At 34.2% G+C, this 18,009-nt stretch overlaps 2 protein-coding genes across 2 annotated transcripts; one reads left to right on the top strand and one right to left on the bottom strand.

The window, feature by feature from the left end:
* Positions 1–405: 405 nt before the first annotated feature.
* Positions 406–9,593, bottom strand: LOC134251593 (proteasome subunit beta type-1-like). The gene is made up of 6 exons (XM_062733995.1): positions 9,432–9,593; positions 2,564–2,671; positions 2,009–2,090; positions 1,724–1,853; positions 1,330–1,436; positions 406–752 (listed from the first exon to the last, which is right to left on the bottom strand). Exons 1-6 carry the CDS (start codon positions 9,509–9,511, stop codon positions 567–569), a joined length of 693 nt encoding a protein of 230 aa, XP_062589979.1. The 5' UTR covers positions 9,512–9,593; the 3' UTR covers positions 406–566.
* Positions 9,594–9,765: 172 nt separating this feature from the next.
* Positions 9,766–11,802, top strand: LOC134251592 (U4/U6 small nuclear ribonucleoprotein Prp4-like). Its single transcript, XM_062733994.1, has 2 exons — positions 9,766–10,307; positions 10,558–11,802. Exons 1-2 carry the CDS (start codon positions 9,832–9,834, stop codon positions 11,645–11,647), a joined length of 1,566 nt encoding a protein of 521 aa, XP_062589978.1. The 5' UTR covers positions 9,766–9,831; the 3' UTR covers positions 11,648–11,802.
* Positions 11,803–18,009: the final 6,207 nt, after the last annotated feature.

The raw sequence follows: 18,009 nt of genomic DNA on the forward strand, positions 1-18,009 counted from the left end.
TTTTTTCAGAAGTGTCTTTTGAATTATTCCTAAAGTATGGTCAAGCAACAAAAAAAATTGTATCATTGAACTGTGCTGCACCTCGAGATGACTACTTAATACGAGGATAGTAGTAATACAAAATTAAATCCCACACGAAATTTTCATATTACTATATATTGAATAGGGTTACTTTTGAAACAATGAAATTAAATGCCCACAAAACCTTTTTAGATGACAAATTAGCGAAATTTTATTTTGACCAAAATTTGTGCTTCTAAAGCATATATACCTGGTATATATAAATAAACCAATCTACTAAACTTTTTTCAAACAAATACGATTAATGGTCCTGTCTCTTAGAATTCTTGTGCAAAAAAAGAGTGAACTTCCAGAGGGCACTGAAAAATCACAAAAATAGATAAGGACTTTTTCTTACAAAATTTAATGAATAAATGACATCTTTTTACTGATGTAATTTTATTATCTTTATGAAATAAACACTGAGTTTCAAGTCATAATCACATGTAACATGAAAGTTGTTCACATAGCACTATGAGAGTTTGAAATCTGAATGTTCCCTGTTGTTAATCCCTTCTGAGTGGGTACCGCTCTGTGGTGGTGCCATCTTTGGTGATGACATGAAGAACCACCGCGTCTCCAGTATAAATATCACGTTCAGCTGCTGATATAAACACATCCTTTACCAAATTCACCACTTTTTCTCTGGATAGTGGTACTCTTGGGGCATTCTGCTGATTTTTTAGTCCAATCTGAAAAAAAGAGAATGTCAATTTTCAAAGGCCTGACGGCCATCGCAGAGGGTATAAAACTTTTTTTTCTTTGGAGAAATTCAACATCAATGTTAAGGGAATGCAAGGAATAAGAATTTTAAAAATATCTAACGGTTCTTTAAAAGATGAATATCAGTTGAGCTAAAAGACCTAAATGAGAAAAAAAAATTATAGATAGCATGAAGGACAATTTAGAATCTCTCTAACCAAAGGTTGTTTGTGCCAATTTTTGTTAACATTAGCACAGTGGTTCTTGAAAGAAGTCAAAAATAAGAAAAAATTACAGATTGCCAGAAAACGGTCTACCAGAAAAGCACAGGAAAGCTAAAAAATAGCAGCTGTATGAATGGCACAACTAAAATGTGACCATAAATGATCCTTTTCCTATCAAAAAAAAACATTTTCTCTGTTGCTCACTCACTGTGGAATAAAATAATTCCTGCTTGGAAATTTAGAAAATAAAAGAGGACGAATTTACCTTTAAGATTAATAATGATTTACCCTACACTAATGGAAAATTTTGATAGCATTAATGTAGGTCTCTGAATTAACATACCTGGTTATCTAGCAATGGTTGTAACATAGGAGCTGCTGATCCTTTAGCTCTGTAACCATCTGATCCGTAGGACCCGACAGGATCAAAACTGTACACCACACCTTTACCTGTCAAAGACGATGTCAGAATGATCAAAACAAACCAGGGCAACAACTGCCATTATTTACTTTTCCAAACCCTAGTTTTACAATAAATATAATGCATGTATGGTACAAAATCTTATTGTCAGATAATTGCTGGAAAGTACCAGTACATTATTTAATAGCAGCATCTATGTACAAATGCAAGTATGCCTAATGGAAACAAAATCTTATTGTCAGATAATTGCTAGAGAGTACATGTATACTGTAGTACATGTAATTATTTTAAAACCAAAAATCCATTACTGAAGTACCTTCCTCATCTAGTCCTGCAATGATGTTGTTCACATAGTAAGGGAAGAATCTTCTGTGATACAACATGGTGGATAACATGGCTGCTATTTCTGATGTAGTCATCTTTTTATGGTGCTCATGTTCAAACATCTGTAAAGTTAAATGAAATACATGAACTAACAAGTCATAAAAGTCTACAGCCAGAGTTAAAAAGTGATGACATCAATTTCAGCATCTTACTACCATTCAATCTTTACCTATGAAATAAATTTAATTTCAGGTGTAAACAAGTCAGTAATTTTTACCTTTAATCGAGCATTTAAGACTTTTGTTAAAGTTAACACATCTCCATGGAATCCACAAGCTCCTAACACTGTTGAGCTTGTTCTGAAAGAAAGATTAAAAAGTATATGGGTGATATTTATTGGGGCTACACATGTAATACCTGAGTTTATAAACAAAGCTTAAAGCACAGATGTTAAAGTTCAACACTTTAATAGTTTGAAACTTTGAAATTAGAAAGAAATCCAAAAGATTAGGAATTCAGACAAAAAAAAAATAAGCATACAGACAGAAAATAAATGTTAAACAATCAGAGCTCATGAGCCCAGGTTAGCTAAAAATGTTACATACAAAATAAAATCTTTTGAAAAATTGACAGATTTTTTTGAAGTTGCTCTGCTAAAATATTTTTTTATTGATGATAATAACTTTTTCAAGCAGATATTCTATGCTCAGTTGAATTTTATTTAGTTTTTTAGAGTTGCTTATTAAAAATATATTTTGTTGATCCTATGACAAATGCTTGTTTCATTGTAACATGTTCAAGCAAAATTTCTATACAACAAATTAATACTCACAGTTTATATGTTTTGGGTAAATCTCTTGTGTGGATAGAAAATCCCTGACTTAACCTTGTATCTGAAGCCACAACAACAAAGTCTTCCCCAGCTATTGCCAAACAAGTCCTGAAAGGTAGGAATTTATGTAGATGTTATAAAGTATTGCAATGAGAAATATTTTTCTTCACTATAAGGTATTTTGCTACCATACATTTTAAATTTAGTACTTTAACAACTCTGAAAGTCTTTGTACTCAACAATTTTTAATGCTGTTTTATTTTTGCCTTTTATGAAGCTTTTAGACCAATTTTGAATCTAGTCTACACTATGTTTTAATTACGGTAAAGAAGATTCACTTCAGTTTCAACTTTTTTGACCCAGTAGTTCTTGAAAAGAATTTTGAAAGATACAACCAATTTTTCGCTTTTTCTTAATTATCTCCCCAGGAAGAGGGAGTGGTATGAGGTGCCGTTTTAATATTTTTGAGATATTTTCTGATATCAAAAAAGAAATTATTGATATCAATAATTCCAATTCTTGATATCAAAAAACATTTTTTGATATCAAAAAATAATTCTTGATTTTCAAAATTGGTCTAAAATGATTTTCTGATATCAGAAATTCTAATTTTTGATATCAAAAAATCTTGTTTATTTTTTTTATATAAAAAATCGATTTTGTGATATCAGAAAATGATTTTTTTGATATCAGAAAATCATTTTCTGATATCAAAAAAGAATCAAAAATTCTTTACATCAAGAAATCAATTTTTAGCTCACCTGAGCCGAAGGCTCAAGTGAGCTTTTCTGATCACATTTTGTCCGGTGTCCGTCTGTCCGTCTGTCTGTAAACTTTTCACATTTTCGACTTCTTCTCAAGAACCGCTGGGCCAATTTCAACCAAACTTGCCATAAAGCATCCTTAGGTGAAGGGGATTCAAGTTTGTTCAAATGAAGGGCCAAGCCCTCATTCAAGGGGAGATAATTCAGAAATAGTGAAAATTTGGTGGTATTTTTTAAAAATCTTCTTCTCAAGAACCACTGTGCCAGGAAAGATGAAACTTATGGGGAAACATCCTCAGGTAGTGTCGATTCAAGTTTGTTCAAATCATGACCCCCTGGGGTAGGGCGGGGCCACAATGGCCGACCAAAGTTTTCAAAGAAATATATTAGAAAATTCTTTAAAAATCATCTTCTCATGAATAGCAAAACCATAACAGTTCAAAGGTTTACTTTTGGATTTAAACTTTTCAATAATAAACCAACTTCTACTTTTTCCTAGCCACAGTGCTCAGGTGAGCGATGTGGCCCATGGGCCTCTTGTTTGATATCAAAAATTCAAATTCTTGATATCATAAAATAACGTGTATTTTCTGATATCAAGAAATCGAATTCCTGATATTAGAAAAGCATCTTTTAATATCAGAAATTCCCTTTTTTGATATCAGAAAATGATTTTTTGATATAAAAAAATGATTAGTATTTTCTGATATCACAAAATCGATTTTTTGATATATATCAGAAAAGAAGAACCAAGTAAAATTACGATCGATTTAATGAATGATCCCTGTGATGAACATTCAGCTTCCCGCCACACAAATTGTTGCGAACTTTGTTGGGTTCTAATAAGTAGTTTAGGGCATGTTTGGATATGTTACAGTGTAGGATGCCGTCATCTTTTGGGTTTATTCCCCGAATGGCTACTTGGAAAAAACAACAAGTAATTATCACACTCAATTAAGGGGCACTCTAAGGAGTACAGGTAGACTTACCTGTATGAATAATCTACCAGAATTAAAATAAAATAACTGAATGGATTTTTAATTCAATTTTCTTTATTTGAGCACTAGTATGAATTAATATTTTGTATACATATCTTTTAAATAAATAATTTTACAAGCACAAAACATATTAAAAACTATAAATTATCTTGAAGTTTTATTGTTTATCAGTACTGATTTTCACATTATATATTTCATATTAAATAGCACTGTTTCACTTTCATATCACACATATTTACAATATGACAAAACTTTATAGAAACAATTTATTTATCATACATAAATATCTATATTATTATAAGAAAAATTCATTTAAGTTAATTTATTTAAAAGAGTTTGAAAATGTAGAACAAAAAGGGATAATAGTTTGTATATTCTCAATCAATACTATTGAATAGTTTGAAAAAAAAAATAAAATTAAAGTACCATAAAAACTTAATATTTTCCTGAAATCTTAATTTTATCTATTTATATTTATTTATCTATTTTTTTTTATTCAGTATATTTCAGAAAATAAAAAAACCCTCTTAATTAAGATAAAATTGAATGAATATATATGATTTTTAAAATATTGCTTATCCAGGTAAACACAGGTAAGTCTACCTGTACCCCTTAGAGGGCCCCTTAATTGAGTGTGATAATTACTTGTTGTTTTTTCCGAGTAGCCATTCGGGGAACACACCATCTTTTGTACATGGTTCTCATATTAAGTTTAAGACCTGTCTTGTTATAAGGATGCCGTCGTTCTTTTGCACTATTGACTATATTTTAATCATTTATTTTACACAAATATGCAATTGGAGAAGCTAATGGCTGCTGTTGATAGGGGTAACAGAGAAATTCTCAGTCTAAGCCCGACCTACAGCACACCTAGATTGTTGCCGATAAACAACGATTTCTTTCTGTTTTACTTTTTAATGTCTGAACATGTGGTTAACGAATACACAACGTTTTCTAAACATTTACTGTAGCCCGAACCTGATCCCAAAACAATGAAACATAAATCTCAAGAACATGGATTAGTTACTCAGATTTATCCCAAAAAGTAATATATTTGAATTCCATGCAAATAAATATGACCAAAAATATCAAAAACACATTAAATTCTTCCATTAAAAAATATTATTAAAAATCTGACTTAAATTAAGTTAGTTGACAAATTTTAGTAGAAAGCAAATCTGGCACTGAAGTTCGGTATTTTCTACAGATCAAGGGAGTATTCATTATTTATGTGAAGATTCTTCATAATTTTATTGTATTTTCTGATATCAAAAAAATATATTTTGTGATATCAAGAAATCAATTTGAATTTCTGATATCAAAAAATCATTTTCTGATATCAGAAAATCGATTTTTTGATATCAGAAAATGATTTCTTGATATCAGAGATTCGAATTTTTGATATCAGAAAATGACTTACATTTTTAGCTCACCTGAGCCGAAGGCTCAAGTGAGCTTTTCTGATCACATTTTGTCTGTAGTCCGTCTGTTCTTCCGTCTGTCTGTCTGTAAACTTTTCACATTTTCGACTTCTTCTCAAGAACCGCTGGGCCAATTTCAACCAAACTTGCCACAAAGCATCCTTAGGTGAAGGGGATTCAAGTTTGTTCAAATGAAGGGCCAAGCCCTCATTCAAGGGGAGATAATTGGGAATTAATAAAAACTTGGTGGCATGTTTTAAAAATCTTCTTCTCAAGAACCACTGTGCCAGGAAAGATGAAACTTTTTTGGAAGCATCCTCAGGTAGTGTCGATTCAAATTTGTTCAAATCATGACCCCCGGGGGTAGGGCGGGGCCACAATGGCCGACCAAAGTTTTACATAGAAATATATAGGAAAATTCTTTAAAAATCTTCTTCTCAAGAATAACAAAGCCATAATTGATCATATTTATATGGAAGCATCCTCAGGTAGTGTAGATTCAAGTTTGTTCAAATCATGACCCCCCGGGGATAGGGCAGGGCCACAATGGCCGACCAAAGTTTTACATAGACATATATAGGAAAATTCTTTAAAAATCTTCTTCTCGAGAACCACTGTGCCAGGAAAGATGAAACTTATGGGGAAGCATCTTCAGGTATTGTAGATTCAAGTTTGTTCAAATCATGACCCCCGGGGTTGGGCGGGGCCACAATGGCGGACCAAAGTTTTACACAGAAATATATAGGAAATTTTTTTTAAAATATTCTTCTCAAGAATAACAAAGCCATAATTGATCATATTTATATGGAAGCATCCTCAGGTAGTGTAGATTAAAGTTTGTTCAAATCATGACCCCCAGGGGTAGGGCGGGGCCAAAATGGCCAACCAAAGTTTTACATAGAAATATATAGGAAAATTCTTTAAAAATCTTCTTCTCAAGAATAGCAAAGCCATGATTGGTCATGGGACTACTTTTGGATATAAACTTTTCAATAATAAACCAATTTCTACTTTTTCCTAGCCACAGTGCTCAGGTGAGCGATGTGACCCATGGGTCTCTTGTTTTTTATCAATTCGAAATTTTGATATCAAAAATTACAGTCTTTGATATCATAAAATCCCGAAGATTTTTTGATATCAGAAAATGATTTTTTGATATCAAAAATTCGAATTCTTGATATCAGAACATGATTTTCTGATATCAGAAATTCGAATTTTTGATATCAAAAAATCTTGTTTAGGCCATAATAAATAAATTGCTAGATTCTCATCCGAATTTTTTTAAAAATCGAGGCGGGCGGGCGGCTTTTATTTCATATTTTTTATTTTTTTAATTTTGCAGATTTTTTATTGACCTGGTCAATCGGTGTAATTTTATCTAAAATACCCGAATAAAAGTCATAGTAAAGGTTCAATTATCTCTTATTTCACATCATCACCAATCTTTTTCAACCAATGACCCTTGTTTAAAATATATATGCATGTATTACAACAATTTAATACTATCTTTTCAGCTGTCAAAATCATGTCGACTTTCACAGGATTTAAAATGAAAGTAGAATGGTAGACGAATACCGATCCCTATCAGAATTAAGACGAAGAAAAACAGAAATTAAAAAAATCGAGGCGGGGGTATAAAATCGGGGCGGGCGGGGATGAGAATCTAGTAATATTTTTATTATGGCCTTATCTTCTGATATCAAAAAATATATTTTCTGATATCAGAAAATTGAATTTCTGATATCACAAAATGATTTTTTTATATCACAAAATGATTTTTTTATATCACAAAATGATTTTTTTATATCAAAAATACCTAAAAATAATAAAACGGCGCCCCATAGAGTGGCCCTTCATTTAAATAAACTTGAATCTCCATGATCCAAGAATACTTTGTGCCAAGTTTGGTTAAAATTGGCCTTGTGGTTCTGGAGAAGAAAAGTTTACAACAATGACAACAACAACAATGGACAAATTTCAATCAGAAAAGTTCACTTGAGCTTTCGACTCAGTTGATACAGGGGAACCAGGTTCAAATCTTGTTCTGGTGAGACTGATCAGACAAAATTTTCCTATCCCTGGTTCCATTCAATGGTATTGTTATCATATGCTCTGGAAGTGATAGATAAAAGACCTGCTAGGGAATAGCCTGGGTTGGTTTTCTTTTGGTGAATTAAACCTGATCCATGAAAACAGACAATAAAATGCCATTGTCAAAAATATTATGAGGTTACTGGTAGACATGTCTCTGCCCACCATGCCTACAGACACCTGGGCCTGTTACTTTTGATACCTCAGCTCTGACAGGTTGTTCCAATCCTAATGACATATCATTCTATATAATAAAAGACACCTCAGTCTGATTAAATCACAGACTCAGACTGCTCTGTCAAGGAATTGGGAGAGCAGGGGAAGGGGGGGGGTACACATGTAATATATGACTTCTCGGCCCAACGACACCTCGGCCCTGACAGGTCGGCTCAAAATCATTGACACCTCGGCCCATAGCAAAGACAGCTCGGCCCAAGGAATAAAATTCAATTGAATTTGTTTAAATTAGTTTAATTTTTAATTTCTGTGTTTTTTTTTTGTAATGTTAATGTATGTATAATTTATCACAATACGTTTACCATAGATATACGATAAACAGAGGCAGATAATGTCAGTATTTTCGAACAAACCAAAGAACAACATCGAATTACAATCCGTTGATTGGGAGGTAACAGGTCTACTTGTATTTATTTACTGAAGTACTTTGTTGCTTATTACGATGTAACATTATACATTATTAATATATTTATTAGCCATCTTCAAAAAATGTTAGGTTGCCCTCTCGGAATCTCCCGACTGACTGACTATTTTATAAAATGGTCTACTGCAGTGCATTGTATGGTTGAACATTGTTGAATTTACGAATAATTTTGTGTAAACCAACAGGTCTACACAGAAGTTTATGTCCAAGTCCACAAGATGTATTGATTTGTTTATTTTTGATATAAATATATATATTACTGTTTAATTTTTAAAACTTATATTTTTTAAAAAATTCAAATCAATTTAAAAAATATCAACAAGAAATTAACGTAATTAACTCCTAATAACCACCATCCCATATGACACGCGCTTGAGACTCTAAAAGATGCGCCGCATCTTCTTGATTGTTTAATGATAAGCACTTAATCAAGTTACAAATGGGTTGTCTTTCTTTAATTACGGTCAATTTGCCGTCTTGGAAGATTGTTTATGTGTCAAATTAATTTTCTTTTTCATTTCATAAATATATAATAGCATAAATAATAAATATATTTAATCAAAATAATATATTTCTGTTTGGGCCGAGGTGTCTTTTATATGAGCCGAGGTGTCTTCTAATTTGGGCCGAGCCGTCGGAGCCGAGATGTCAATGGGCCTGATTAAATCACAGATGGGCCGAGGAGTCGTTGGGCCGAGCAGTCTGACATTCAAGGGGGGGGGGGTATATGTGTCTCTGCTTTCACTTTGACAAATATTAAAGTTTCTAGAATTTTAAATGAACCAAAGATGACTTAATGGCAGTTTGTTTGGTCCATTTTCCCATGTTGTAATGGGTATTGTTTTATCTGTTTTTCTGCAAATTGTTTCAAAACCCTTTGCATGTTTCTAAGCAAATTTGTGGATGTTTTGGTTAAAAATATAAAATTATTACCCTCCATTCATGGCATACGGATTGAAGTAAGTCTGTTTTGGAGCATAGGAAGACTCCTCATTTATCAGTGGGTCCATCATCTTGCTTTTTTTATTTTCTTCTTTTTCACACAATGAAGTAAGAAGTGACTTGCTATCTTGAAAAGATGAAGTTCCGGTTGACATATTTTCGATAAATTGTACGCATAATATTGTATCCACTATATGTATTTTTGGCGTTATTTCCTATCACATGCCTTTCTACAATTACATTTTGCTAAACATTGCATAGTGCTTAAAATATTTTAATTGAGTTTATTGAATAAGATTAAAAAATAATAACATTCTTCGAAAAACTAAGAACGAGTTGTCTTGCACCGTGTTCCCCAAACGCATGGTGGTCGTTTTGCTTGTTTACGAAAATGGAATTTTCAGACGACGAAGAGGAACTGAATGTCCCCCAAGTGAAGAAACCTATCATATATGGAAGTTTGGAGGAGAGAGAAAAACAGAGACTTGCAACTAGCGGTTCTTCTGGTTCATTGGCATCTGACGCCATAAATGCCGGCAAAGCTGCAGGGAACATAAACATTACAGATGGGGGTTCGTATGAAATAGCAGAGGGAGATCCCAACGAAGGACAGTCAGAACTTCTAGCAGAACTAGAAAAACGAAAGAAAGCCAGGCAGATCCAGGTATCAACGGACGACTCGGAAGTCAAGGCTAACCTCAGACAACTGGGAGAACCTATCTGTCTGTTTGGGGAGGGGCCTGGTGAGAGGAGGGAGCGTCTCAGGAGAACCTTAGCCGAGTTGGGATCAGAGGCGACGGGAGCACTATTAAAGAAAGCACAGGAACAAGTAGAAAAGAAACCCAAAGAAGATGAGAATGTCACTTGGTAAAAATTATTATAAAATTTACATTTTCTATAAAAATGATTCATTTGACCCTCATATATTTAAAGCCTTAATATCTCATAAGTTTATTGTCCCATGGAATTCAAGATATGAAGGGTTGACTGTATTTGCTAGGGGATAAGCTTGGTTACAGGAATTTTTTTAAATAACTGCACATATAATTTTTTTCACATTACAGCATTTTTTTCTTAAATAAAACTAATAATGGAAATAATTTGTGTATACTTGCAGGTATCATGAGGGGACTTCCGCCCTAAAAGAAGCAAGGATATGGATAGCAAAATACTCTATTCCAAAAGCCAAACAAAGAATAAAAATACAGAAAGAGGAAAAACTCATACCAACAGCGAAAAAAAATGCTCAGATTCAAGATCTCCAAAAACGAGTAAGAGCAGTAACCAATGAGTGCAGTCAGATTGGAGACGTCCGTCCGCTCTCTTATTGTGAGTTTAGTCCTAACGGTAAAATCCTTGCTGTAGCATCATGGTCAGGTCTCTGTAAGCTGTGGTCAGTCCCAGACTGCCAGTTAATCAGACAACTAAGGGGACACAACTGTAACGTAGGTGCCATAGTATTCCATCCCCAGGCTACTTTAACATTGGAAGATAACGCTTGCTGCATGGCCTCCTGCAGTCAGGATGGGGCTGTGAAGTTGTGGAATATGGTGAGTGAGGAGCCAGTAGCAGACATAGAGGGTCATAGTCCCTACCGGGTGTCACGTCTGAAGTACCACCCCTCAGGGCGATTCTTGGGTACCTGCTGTTTTGACAACTCCTGGAGACTATGGGATTTAGAAGTCCAAGAAGAAATCCTTCATCAAGAGGGCCACAGTAAGCCTGTTTATGACATTTCCTTTCAAGGGGATGGTGCTTTAGCAGCTACAGGAGGGCTGGATGCATTTGGAAGAGTTTGGGATCTAAGAACAGGGAGATGTATTATGTTTCTAGAGGGCCATATTCAGTCTGTGTTCTCCATTGATTTTGCTCCCGATGGTTACCATGTGGCAACAGGAAGTGAAGATAACTCTGTAAGAATTTGGGATCTAAGGCAAAGAAAATGTGTTTACACCATTCCAGCACATAAGAATTTAGTAAGTAAAGTGAAATTCCAACCAGATCATAGTAACTATCTTATCAGTGCATCTTATGACTGTACTGCCAAAGTCTGGGCACATCCAACTTGGGCACCACTGAAATCATTAGCAGGACACGAGGGAAAAGTGATGGGAGCTGACATTTCACCCGACCTTCAGTACATTGCAACTGTGTCTTATGACAGAACTTTTAAACTGTGGACCACTGAAATGCAGGGAGGAATTTAAGATTGTTTTAAGTGACAAATTCACAAGTGCACATTTTACATCAAGTTTGCTCATGAATGTTCTATGCATTGAAACTGATCATCTTCATGTATGTGCATTTTCCATGTATGATGCACAGATCACTCCTAATAAAAAGCATATGAATTCATAATGCACACCAGGTTTAAGATTTGGGATGCTAAGATGTGATTCGATTTATGATAGTATTGTCTTTTTGACTTACCATTTAAAAAGGTTATCCCCAATCCTCTCGGCAAATTTAAACCATTGGTAATTAAAGATTACAAAACTTAGTTCAACCAATGTTATCTGTAAGAAAGGCATAGAATGTTTTGGCATTTAAAATATGTACCCTTGTATGAATCATTTATGCAAGTTTGGCCACCATAGGGTTCAGTTCTCATGGAAATGGGGTCCACGCCATTGACTCCAAATATATTATACTATTCACTCTTCTGGAAAATGGAAGTCATCCAGCAAGTCTGATAATGTGCATCCCTAGATGCAACATTCCTGCCAGTTTCCTCATCATATGGCTTATAGTTTCTTGGGAAGGAGACCAGCTTCTCAGTTCTTTTGGAAAGTTCAGATCCAGCATCTGAAGCAGGTTTGATAGTGTACATACCTTGAAACATCATTCATTAAAGGTTGGCTGCCATAAGCACTATAAGGCTTTCTTCTACTTTGGAATGGTTCTGCTCAAAATAATAAATCAAGGTACATCTTGATAAGTGTCATACTGTACTTTTTATGCCTACTAAAACATTTGAAGAGTAGTTGCAGTTTGTCAAAGAAAATGTTAATAGACTAGCAAAGATTTGGACAATTTGCCAATGCAAAGATTTTTTTATCTTTTTATCAGCAAAAACCCTTCTATTTGGTGTAAACTGGTAGTCCCACTTGCCAACAAATGAACACTAGAGTGCTTTGTTTGTATTGTATATGATATGCATAGAGCATATTAAATATTTGACTGGTAAATCCAATGTTTGCTAGATTTCTGTAATAAATAGCATCCAGCTTATCATATGATGAAGCTTGCATAGATTGCTGTGGTGCATAGCACCATCAATACCAATTAGAGTATATTGGTAAACAATGCTCTTAATTGATAGTATTTGTCTGCATTTATTGTAATGCAATGAAAAACAAAGATTTAATCAATAGAAGACACGCGAAACACAGGGAAACAGACAAATTGTGGTCCGTCCACTCCTCGGGGATTGTTCTGCATGTCTAATACCTTCACGGCATAGTGCGTATTATTGATCATATCTCAAATTAATTTTTGTTCCTAATTACGTTTAAAAATACATTCACATTATATGACAAATTACATGTGCAGGTTTAGAATTTGGATTTTGAAATCATTTTTAGATCACATGAGACATTTTGGAAATTTCAGGGTGTGAAAATGGAAAACAACAACCATGCAAAAACACTTTATGTCAGTATGACTTGTGTGGCCTTGCTGTTTGTGAGAAGGTTAATTTTCTATATGTTTTACTATACTTGTACCCAACCTTTCCCACTGGAACCAGGATTTGAACAAACTTGATTCCAAGCTAAGAATGCTTTATCAGTGACTAATTGTGACCTTATTAGCTCACCTGAGCTGAAAACTCAAGTGAGCTTTTCTGATCATGTCCGTTGTCTATCTGTCTGTCTGTTTTTACCAGAGGTACACTGTGAGGTAAAATGTGAATATTTTCCAGTATTCTTGGATTATTTTTAGGTCACCTGAGTCAAAGGCTCAAGTGAGCTTTTCTGATCAAAATTTGTCCGTTGTCAGTTGTCGTTGTCATCGTAAACTTTTCACATTTTCATCTTCTCAAGAACCACTGTGCCAATTTCAACCAAACTTGCTACAAAGTATCCTTTGGTGAAGGGAATTCAAATTTGTTCAAATGAAGGGCCACGCACTCTTCTTAGAAGAGATAATTATGAATTAGTGAAAAATTAATGGCATTTAAAAAAAAATTCTTCTCAAGAACTACTGGGCCAGGGAAGATGAAACTCATCCTCGGTAGTGCAGATTTAAATTTGTTCAAATCATTATCCCTGGGGGTAGTATGGGGCCACAATGGCCGATCAAAGTTTTAAACAGAGGAATATAGAGGAAAAATCTTTAAAAATCTTCTTCTCAAGAACCATTGAGACAGGAAAGATAAAACTCATGTTGAATCATCCTCAGGTAGTGTAGATTCAAGTTTGTTCAAACCACCCCAGGGGTAGGGTGGGGCCACATGGCTGATCAAAGTTTAACTCAGGAATATATAGCCTGGGAAATCTTTAAAATCTTCTTCTCAAGTACTGCAAAGCCATGATTAGTGATATTTATATGGAAGCATCCTCAGGATGTGTAGATTTTAGTTTGTTCAAATCATAACCCCCAGGGGTAGGGTGGGGCCACAATGACTGATCAAAGTTTTACAATAAAATGATTATAATTAAAAAATCTTCTCAAGAAAAGCAAAGCCGTGATTAAAGTTCACAGTGAGAATTAACCCCATCCCACACACCCTCTCAATCTCAGTATCATAATGATGTATGGATTTAGAGGGGGAAAAAGTCGGTCTGGTAAAAAATTGTTTGGTCTGGTAAAAATTTTATTTTTACCAGACATTTTGTCCTGTAAAAATTTTAAACTTTCGCGTAGACTGCCCAAGGGTAGGGTGGGGTCTCTTATACAATGGGGAATTCAAACTAGTGCTAAAATTAGGGATATTCATATGGAAGCATCCTCAGGTAGTGTAGAATTAAATTTCTTCAAATCATAACCCCCGAAGGGTAGGGTGGGGTCTCAATGGTGGATTGAAGTTTTACATAGGAAACTAAATGGAAAAATCCCAAGAACAGAAAAGCTATGTTTAGTCATATTGACATGTAAGCATCCTCATGTATTGAAGATTTAAATTTGTTCAAATCATGACCCTTTGGGGCAGTGAGGGAAACAATGGGGAATCAAATTCAAATTATTACAAAGTAATATATACAAACAAAATGTTAAAGAAAATCTTTTTTCTCAAGAACAGCAAAGTTATATACTGTATTGATATGGAGGCACTCTCAAGTAGTATTAAAATTCAAGCTCCCCCCCCCCCCCCCCCCCAGTAAACTTTTCAATTCTAATCTGATTTGTGCTTATTCCTAGCCAATGTGCTCAGGTGAGCAATTTAGCACCTGGGCCTCTTGTTAGCTCTACTGGTCAGAGACCAGAAAAGCTTATGCGATTGTAATGCGTCCGGCGTCTGTCCGTCTGTCTGTAAACAATTTTTCAAATACAGTTTTGGTCTGATTTCAATATATCTTGGCACACAAGTAAACTACACTAAGATACATAATTCTGTATATCGGTTTTTGATTTCGATGAACGATGTTGCCGTGGTTACTAAAAATAGAAATTTCTGTGAAAATCATTCAAAATGCTACTCCTCCTACACTTTTGGTCTGATTTCAATATAACTTGGCACACAAGTAGACTACACTAAGATACATAATTCTGTGTATCAGTTTTTGATTTCGATGAACGATGTTGCCGTTGTTACTAAAAATAGAAATTTCTGTGAAAATCATTCAAAATGCTACTCCTCCTACAGTTTTGGTCTGATTTCAATATAACTTGGCACACAAGTAAACTACACTAAGATACATTATTCTGTGTATCGCTTTTTGATTTCGATGAACGGTGTTGCCGTGGTTACTAAAAATAGAAATTTCTGTGAAAATCATTCAAAATGCTACTCCTCCTACACTTTTAGTCTGATTTCAATATAACATGGCACACAAGTAGACTACACTAAGGTACATAATTCTGTTTATCAGTTTGTGATTTCAATGAATTGTGTTGCTGTTGTTACTAAAAATAGAAATTTTTTTGAAATACATTCGAAATGCTACTCCTCCTACAGTTTTGGTCTGAATTCAGTATAACTTGACCAACAAGTAAACTACTCTAAGATACATAATTCTGTTTATCCATTTTTGATTTCGATGAATGGTGTTGCTGTTGTTACTTAAAATAGAAATTTCTGTGAAAATCTTTCAAAATGCTACTCCTCCTACAGTTTTGGTCTGATTTCAATATAACTTGGCACACAAGTAGGCTACACTAAGATACATAATTCTGTGTATCGGTTTTTGATTTTTGATTAATGGTGTTGCCTTGCTTACTAAAAATAGACATATCTGTTAAATACTTTTAAAATGCTACTACACTGAGATACATAATTAACAGTTTTGTGTTTTTGATTTTGATGATTTATGTTTCCATAGTAATTTAAATTGAAAATTCAGTAATATTTCATTAAAAGCTACTCCTACAGCTGTAGTCTTATTGCAATCTTGCCTCAAAAAGAGACTTAATCAAGGATCATTACTCTATTTATTGCTTTTGTAAAGTTTTAAGTCCCAACTTCTACTTTTCTTTTCTTTATTATACCGGTAAGTACAAACCAGTAGAGCTACAGTCTCGACAGAGACTTCTGGTTTTTATTGTTGGGTTAACCCCTCAATAACAGGGTTTATTGAATGATTATGTGACTGTGCAAGGTTAAAAAGACGTCATGGACTTGTCTATATAATAAGTAGAACCCTGTGTTAAAATTCAACCCACTCTGTTGTAAAGTTGTGAACATTAAACTGCAGTATGAATGAGTGTACAGAAATGCGCACTTCTATAGACAAATACTCAAAGTAACTCATCCATTCAGATTGTCTCATCAATTCATCCGTCTGTAAACTTTTCATATTCTTAAATTCTCAAGAATAACTAGGCCAATTTTAACTAAAATTGGTCAAAAGCATTCTTGGGTGAAGTTAAATTTGTTAAAATGAAGAACCAATCTCCATTCGAAAGGGAGATAATAAAGAAAAGAAAACAATAGGGTGATGACATTAAGAAATCTCAAGAACAACCTGGCACTGAAACTTATGTGGAAGCATCCTGGGTTAGTGTTGATATTCTAAATTATTCTAAGCATGGCCACAGGGGGAAGGGCAGGACCACATTGAATAGGGAATTCAAGTTCTACATTGAAAAACTTGCACAATGTATATAAGAAAAAAATCTCCTCCTCAAGAATCAATGGTCCAGAAAAGCTGAGACGGGATAGGTTGGGGTCACAATAGGTTTTACAAAGGGAACCTGGTGAAGAACTGCAGGGGCAAAGTTACTCTGGTGAGCATTGTGACCCATCATAAGGCTCTTGTATAAAGAGGGGGTGGGGGAGACAGATTTTAGCTGCAGAACTGTAGCATTATGGATTGATATATAATAGTCTTTGACTATAACGCTACAGATCCCGTAATGCAAAAATTGACCAATGTTGGAAAGTGGAGAAATTCTCCCCATCAGTGCGCAACAAATCTTGCGCCGTAAATTGGACATTTTTTACATCACGGAATCTGTAGCATTATGGTCAAAGAGTATGCAAAAAATACAAGCAAATTCAAAGAATTATGGTCCCCCGCTTTCAGTATCTTTGTGGGTGAGATGTAATTTTTTAATAACACTAGATAAACAACGCGCAAGCGCGGGAAATTGAATTTATATACCGGTATAGTTGCAATTTAATGGTAGATTTTACTGACAGACTACAGACTTGTAGAGTGAAGAAATACTTTGTTCAAAATCCCGCATGAAGTAGATGTACGTCACCATCCCCGCCCACTTTTTGTGAAAACTTGAAATCGACATTATATATAGGAATTGAAACTGGAATTTACCTTGTTTTGTTGGTTTAGCCCCCCCCCCCCCTTTCAATTTGCTTCCGATGCCCATGCCCTTATCGATAAGTAAAAAGGTTTTTTTTTTTTACATAGCAATAAGGTACATATATGTACATGTTCATAAACCAAAACCCAAGTACCCGTGTAAAAATTAGCTTCCCCCCTCCCCCTGTGAAAAGGCCGAGTAATTGATACACAAGACTTTTTTTTAGAGAAAAAAACTAACATGTCTTTATTACAGCACAAGCACAAAATTTTACAGCTTTAATTGTATTTGAACAATATCTTATTCGTAAGTTTTCTCTTTTATTGTAAGCAAGTTAATTACAAAATACAAATTGCATGTATGTCGGGTTCGTTGCTACGATGCTCTCAGTAAGGAAAATACAATTTTTACCGATAAACAGATAAGAAAACATAATGTACTATATATATATATATATATATTATATCTATATATATATATATATATATATATATATATATATATATATATATATATAATTTTAAAACTCGTCATAAAATTTTGACATTCCTCTCTCTCAGAATGTCATCTATTTATGAGAATTAAATTATGCTCTATTGTATGGAATCCGGATAGGGCCACGCAGTTCACTATCGCATCATCGCAC

This window comes from Saccostrea cucullata, unplaced genomic scaffold, assembly GCF_032062105.1.
Source record: "Saccostrea cucullata isolate Sc308-1 unplaced genomic scaffold, CSIRO_AGI_Scuc_v1 ctg37, whole genome shotgun sequence".
NCBI classification, from domain to species: Eukaryota; Metazoa; Mollusca; class Bivalvia; order Ostreida; family Ostreidae; genus Saccostrea; species Saccostrea cuccullata.

Coding starts and splice junctions, on each gene's coding strand:
- LOC134251593 (XM_062733995.1), bottom strand. CDS start 9,511: ATGATGGACCCACTGATAAATGAGGAGTCTTCCTATGCTCCAAAACAG. Junction 2,672..9,431: donor CCGTATGCCATGAATGGAGG/GTAATAATTTTA, acceptor CCTACCTTTCAG/GACTTGTTTGGCAATAGCTG. Junction 1,854..2,008: donor TCTTAAATGCTCGATTAAAG/GTAAAAATTACT, acceptor TTAACTTTACAG/ATGTTTGAACATGAGCACCA.
- LOC134251592 (XM_062733994.1), top strand. CDS start 9,832: ATGGAATTTTCAGACGACGAAGAGGAACTGAATGTCCCCCAAGTGAAG. Junction 10,308..10,557: donor GAAGATGAGAATGTCACTTG/GTAAAAATTATT, acceptor GTATACTTGCAG/GTATCATGAGGGGACTTCCG.